Source organism: Loa loa, assembly GCF_000183805.2.
Source record: "Loa loa unplaced genomic scaffold supercont3.670, whole genome shotgun sequence".
Classification (NCBI taxonomy): Eukaryota; Metazoa; Nematoda; class Chromadorea; order Rhabditida; family Onchocercidae; genus Loa; species Loa loa.
Window position 1 is genome coordinate 5,839 of NW_018108850.1, and position 6,562 is coordinate 12,400.

Sequence of the window (6,562 nt, forward strand, 5' to 3'; positions counted from 1 at the left end):
TATATATATATATATATATATATATATATATATATATATATATATATATATATATTGAATGACAAATTTATAAACTTCGTGCATAACAATCTACTTTATTCCATCTTTCCAATAGAAAATACATCGGCTAGCACTTTTCTTATGTCAAACGTTTTATAGTTTCACCATTAGTAGCCTATATCGGAGAAAAATCTTCAATTCTCCTGTCCTCTGAATAAGTATCTTAACGGTATTTTAAAAATATATTATTCTCCAAACAAAACTCATTTACATCTGTTGCATATTCTGACCTGAGATTAAGATCATTCTGTTTTTGAAGGACAAAACCGAAAGTAGGACCAGAAACTGGTCCAGTCATTTCTTCCATTCATATACCTTGTAAAACTTTAATTACTCATCGATTTTTTGGAATGAAATAAAGATCAACCCTTCTTTCTTCCCTATACAGCATGTATTAGTATGCAAAGTATAACCTTTAAAAAAATTAGATGAACTTGCAAAGCCAATATTTTCATGAAATCGTTACTGCATTCGTTTGATTGTAAAAGAACAGGATGCTTCAACTATTAAGAAAAAAGGTCCTTCTTCGCCTTGTTGGAATGTCATTGGTTGAATATTGTAGACACCTGCCGGTACCCCTTCCAGAGCAAGTACGGTGTATCCCGGTCTAAAATTCCCAGCAGTTAAACAGCATATAAAAAGAGAGAACTAAAAACAAAGAAAGAAAATTCAAACCTGAATGCACCTGAACTTCGTCTTTCAAATGCTTTATTCCTTAACGAAGAAAGCTGTTTAATTTCGAAACCAATACTGTACTGTTTCGGACCTTTCAATTCAACAAGTACATCATTGTCATCACTACCATCATCCAAACTCAGTTGATATATTGGATTGTTCCTATAAAAGATGCATAAACCATTATAAGTGTTCAAGACAGACAGCAGGTCATTGTTCTTTTCATTAAGAAAATGAGAAAGGACCAATATAAGTGAAACTGACGCACATATAAGTTTCTCGACTTGGGCCATTACCACAACCACCAGCCGTTTTTCCTTTCCATTGGCCAGTTTCCTAAAACAGTAAAAAAATATAGTATTTCAAGAGGCGTTTAAGCGACTTAGCAGGAATATTAACGATAGTAAAACGATATTACCTTTTTCTTCGAAACATAAGGCACTTTCACTTTGCGCAGGTGGAATTCAGCTGTAGAATATACTCGTAAAGTATAATAAATTGTCTTCATCTTTTCATACTATAAAAATAGCAAGTTGACTGCATCATTGTATAATAATATACTCACTATTATCTTTTTCTTTTACTTTTTACTTTATATCTGGCATTGGTTAGTCTCAACTTCTACTTTACGTTTTGAAATACTTGAAGTCCTCCCATTGGGATTTCTGCAAATTAATTAAAACATATTGATTTTATAGCATTTCTACCATTGAAATAATTTCAAGCATATCAGAATACAACTTTTTGGTCTGACACATAAGTTAGCCTACAGTTTTGAAGTAAACTATTATATATTAGAAACAAAACCTGATTTTATGATAGTGCTTAAAATACACCTCATGTGAACCCAGTAAGTAGATATTCTTCAGTGAAAAAGGAACTACTGCAAAAAGAAACAAATGTATTCAGAAGTTTAACCTGAGCAACAACTAGAGTGTATTTTTGATAACCACATTCAGAAATGATCATTTGGCATAAATAGTGAGGGCTATTCAATCGCACTGCATCCATGATTGGCTTTGGATCGGCTGAAACTCATGTGATACCAAGTCTAAAGATTTTAAGAAATTTAAATGAAGGGCTGGAAGATATTATATTTGTATATAACAATACACACACTTTTTTAGACTTGCAGTTTCCTAATTATTGGAACGTGAAGTGATGCTTCCCTGAATCAGCACTTTTTTATTATATATAAATATAATGCTGGGATATCACCGAAAATCTGACATGGTATGTAGATTTTCCTCCCTGATTTGTATACCATTATTGTGATATATTCTTTGTTGTTAGCAAAATCATTCTGAAAAAAGAGGAATTATGATTCCTGAATTAAATCAGCTTCGTATTTAATTCAAATCCAACAAAACAAAAATCTGAAAACCGGAAGTTTGAAAAAAAATCTAGGAAAATCTGGTATAAAAAATTTGGGAAATTTCCGAAAAATCTGAAATTGCCTAAAAAAATTTGAAATCTAAAGCTTTGACTTTATCTGTTATATGACGTGTAAGCAATATCCATACTGCAGTGGAGCCATTACTATTTACTTCCAATGTGTATTGAGGATTTTCTCCTATACTATACAAATCTTTTATTGGTCCCAAGCCTGCTGACCACATCCTGAAAAAAGACACTTATACGATATCAATCTATACAAAGAGTTATATGTTTCTCATTGAACACGAAGTTTTATACACTTACGCATGTAATCCATAAGTGTATGGAAATATCGAAGGATCCCAATTTACGTAAAATACGTCGAAGAAATGACATACCGATTTAAAATCGATCCAAAACACACCTAAATTGCACTGATATATGGATAAGTAATTTCAGCCAATAAAAATATAAACTTTGATAATCCCATGCTAACTTCTATTAAAGCTCGAATGTTCTCAAATTTTTAACATAAAAATTAACGAAACAAGTATTAACCATCATCGAATTGCTGTGCGTCGGCAGGATTATAATTCAACGCTTTGCAAAGCTGCGGTGTCCAGCTGAGTTTATCCTTTTCAGAGTAGCGTCCTTTCCAGCGTAAATGTGTCCAAGGATTTTTCAACATCAACAACTGTTTGCCCTAAAGAATAAGATATTCAAACAAACATTTTGTGATAAAACAGAAATGATCATGCAAAATAGAAATAACAATAAAAGTTATATATACTTCAATTTTTCTCAGATCTAATACGGCATATGCGTGTGCGTCAACTAGGCCAGTTCGATCAATCGTAAGTTGATCCATTTTACCAGTTGCCAGCGTAATCAGGCAATGCCCCTGGTGATATCTAAACAACAAACGGTTGCTTGTTTAAACAAATCTTAAGATGAAATTTTTATAGCTAAAATATGAAGTTAATTTTCAAGATAATCGTGATCATATGAATAACACTTACAAAGTAAAACAACTATGAGACACTTCGTTGCTTTCAATATGTGAAGACGGATGTGTGAAATGTGAAAAACAGCTATTCTTATATCTTTTCTTCTCGATTAGTCACAACTGCCAGGGACTAAATATATCATTTTCACTTCATATGTCTTCTTTCAAAACAATCTACAAACGGACCTCGTAAAAAGTTTTTCAAATACAGCGCCAGCATCGCTACTAGACCAGTCCGCTTTAACACTTATTCTTTCAGGTATCCAACCCGTTAATGCATGCATATCAATGCTCTGAAAATGATATCTCAGCATTCTGAAGCATAACCTCGTGGAATATCTTTTTATTTTTATTTGTTAACTTCAGGATATTACCGAATTTGAGCCTGGAAAATCGTACCCACCCATCACCTTCATGTAAGCCTTTTCCAGTAACGAAACCCATAATTCATTCCTGCAAAATATTCCAATGCTATCGCAAATTCAATACGACTGAAGTAAAACAAACTGTATAAAATTGGAAATACGAAAAGAATGCGAAGTGTCAAATTGTGAACTTTTGTTGACTATAGGAGCATAGGAAATCACCGCATTCTCCAATGGGAAATCGATCATCGATTACGACCTGAAAAACACAAATTAAGTTAGTCAACTAAGACTAACATTTCATTTAATATTTCGAAACGATGTAGCATTGGAAAATTTTTCTTTTTCCCATCATAGAAATCAGAAGAGGCCCTAATACAACGAAATTCGTTTAAACAAGTAAAAAAAATTTATCAGTAGTGAAAATGATGATATCCGATATGGTCACGAGCAACTGTTCATCATTCGGTGTAACTTATCTTTGGCAGCATCGCGATTTTATACCATACAGACCATGATATCAGGTAAAAAAGGACCAAGTATTGGCACTCGAAAAAAACTAGTGCATGGATATCATGCGAGAGCTAGGTTAGAACGACAACTGATAGAATGTTTACTTTAATATATTCTCTACCTGTGCTAGTCAAAAAGAACAGATAATCCAAATATATGTATGCGCATACAATCATGAGAGAAATCTTTCTTACCTTTCTCCAAACACCGTTGAAATGCATTTTGATCATATATTTTCCACAAGGATTATACAACGGCATGCCGGATTTACTCTGAGGATATATTATACTACAAAAAATAATTGCATTGTCTAATGATTTAAAGTATAACAACTTAGGAATATTACAAGAAATGACAAAAATGTTGACAAAAAAAGACTAATTGTGTTCCATCGACAAATTTCTCCTAAGTTACATTTCCAACCAGCAGAAAAGTTCGGGCTAGGTTTGTTCGACATCGTAGAAATCATATTTAGGAATATAAGAAAAATTTACAACGAAGAGAGGTTCCTGTAAGGAAAAAAGTTCACAAATACCTTGTCACCAGTGGCTTCTTGAAACGGCTTTCATATCGAGCTGATATGGCTAATGAAGCTACGAAAGAGCAATCGGAAACTATTGACTGAAACAACACTAGTACTCCAAAAAAAGAAAAAATTCCAAAAGCAAAAAAAAAATTTACTTTAAATTTTAAACATAGCATGAAAAAAGTATTAAGCGTTTTCTACCTTCTAATTACCTATTACTACAGACAGTTAATTTGACTTATAGATTGCTAACCATTGGTATGAAAACCAAAACTTTCCAATGCATTGAAATATATTATAACTTAGTTAAATGTGAAGTAGATTTTTAGTAAGTCTAGCATATTTCAGAACTACGTAATTATTCACCCACAAATGACGATATAGTGGGTCACAAGAACTTAGTGTTTTTCTTTTTTTCACTACTCTGATAAATGAACATGCAAACAAATAAATAAATGATTTTTTCTAAAAAAAAAGAAAAGAAAAACTAGGAGAATGCAAAAAACAACCTGTTTAATAGTACCACTATCAATCCGATCAATTACTTTTGGAGACTGCATAAACTCGTCTGGACGCATCCAACTTTTTAATCGTTTTGCCTGTTTATCAGATAAAGCCAGCAAACCATGCTTGTCACTGAAAATTTTAACAATAAAGATGACCAAAAATCTAAACCTAAAATGAATTCCGCAATTTTATTTAATTATAATTTTATTGAAACTAAGAATTCTTATGTTTACAAACTTACGTAAATGGGACCGGATAGGCAAAACGTTCTTTCAAATCGACAGCCAAAAAGGGGACATACTGCCTTCCATTAACGTTTGATGTTGCTGCCAATACTGTTAATTCGGATTTAGTAAGGCGATTACTGTCGCCATCTCCAGTTTTCCGTTTTATTGTTTTACTATTACTGGAGTTAGCAACCAATTGCTCAGAATTCGTGTTTATCTTCAAGTCAGATATTTCTATAAATAACTAGCATAGTCCATTTCACCATGTAAATAGGTTATTTTTACACAAATTAAACGAGGCAAGTTTGCCTCAATAAAATTTGTAGAATAAGCTGCCCCACCAAAAAAAATTACTTAAATTGGAGTAACTAATGAACTTTTTGTCTTGAGAAGTGTTTTACATTAAGGCCCAAAAAAACTCCAAAAGTTTTGCATGCATAAAGTGAAACGAAACAGTAATAAATATTTAGAGAGAAATAATGACAAAATATATAAAAAATAACGTACCATCCACAGGAGGTTCAGGTAATTCTAAGCTAGGACTTTCCTTTTGCTTCTCCTGAGTTTTCAGGACTTCTGCCCGATCCAAAGCCTTTTTAGCCAACTGACGCAATTTTCCAGCCATCGCAGCATCAGAGGATGCGTTCTTAAAATTATAAAAAAGTCAATTTAAATACTGAAATTCCCCTACCTAAGACGACATTAATCAATCATAAGTATAGACAAGTTAAACGAACCGAACTATTGATGCACAGCTCAGTGGCCAAAGAATACAACATGATGGCTTCGCCGGTATTTCCCGCTTCATCCTGATCCAATGCTTGATATAACAAAAACTCGGCACGTTCAAGATTAAGCTGCTGTTGACTTTTGATGTTGTCCGATTTCTTCGATGCACCTAACAAATTCATTTTCTTTTTACAGTAACTCAAAACTGTAATGCATGCAAGAATTACTAAATATACATCAAATATTTTAGCAAGCAAAACTAAAATTTATATAAACATGTAAAATTAGTAAATATATGTCAAATATTTTAGTAAGCAAAACTAAAATTTATATAAATTGAAAAATAATTTAGAAAAATATTTGCCTGGAAAATTTCGAAATTGTTCAATCACAAGCTAATGCAAATAATTACATGCATAAGTAGAAAGAAAAAAAAAAACCAACATACTTTGTGATCTGATTATTTCAGCACGTTTCACGTATTCTTCTGCTTTCTCTTTGTATGAAGGTGGGATTTTTTCTTGCCGTATCAGTTCCAGGATTGAATCAGCAGCATCCTTGGATATGAGTTATCATT

At 32.5% G+C, this 6,562-nt stretch overlaps 1 protein-coding gene across 1 annotated transcript; it reads right to left on the bottom strand.

Annotated features, from left to right (window-relative positions):
• Positions 1–436: 436 nt before the first annotated feature.
• On the bottom strand, positions 437–6,542 carry LOAG_11530 (calpain; the record flags this gene model as incomplete). The annotated part of the gene is made up of 20 exons (XM_020448366.1): positions 437–667; positions 736–897; positions 1,004–1,071; positions 1,154–1,252; positions 1,654–1,763; positions 1,966–2,038; positions 2,223–2,355; positions 2,437–2,536; positions 2,671–2,815; positions 2,903–3,023; positions 3,305–3,411; positions 3,493–3,571; positions 3,675–3,742; positions 4,191–4,284; positions 4,532–4,617; positions 5,032–5,158; positions 5,271–5,490; positions 5,764–5,902; positions 5,994–6,154; positions 6,434–6,542. Coding segments are annotated over 20 exons (2,346 nt in total), but the record flags the coding sequence as incomplete, so codon positions are not given.
• Positions 6,543–6,562: the final 20 nt, after the last annotated feature.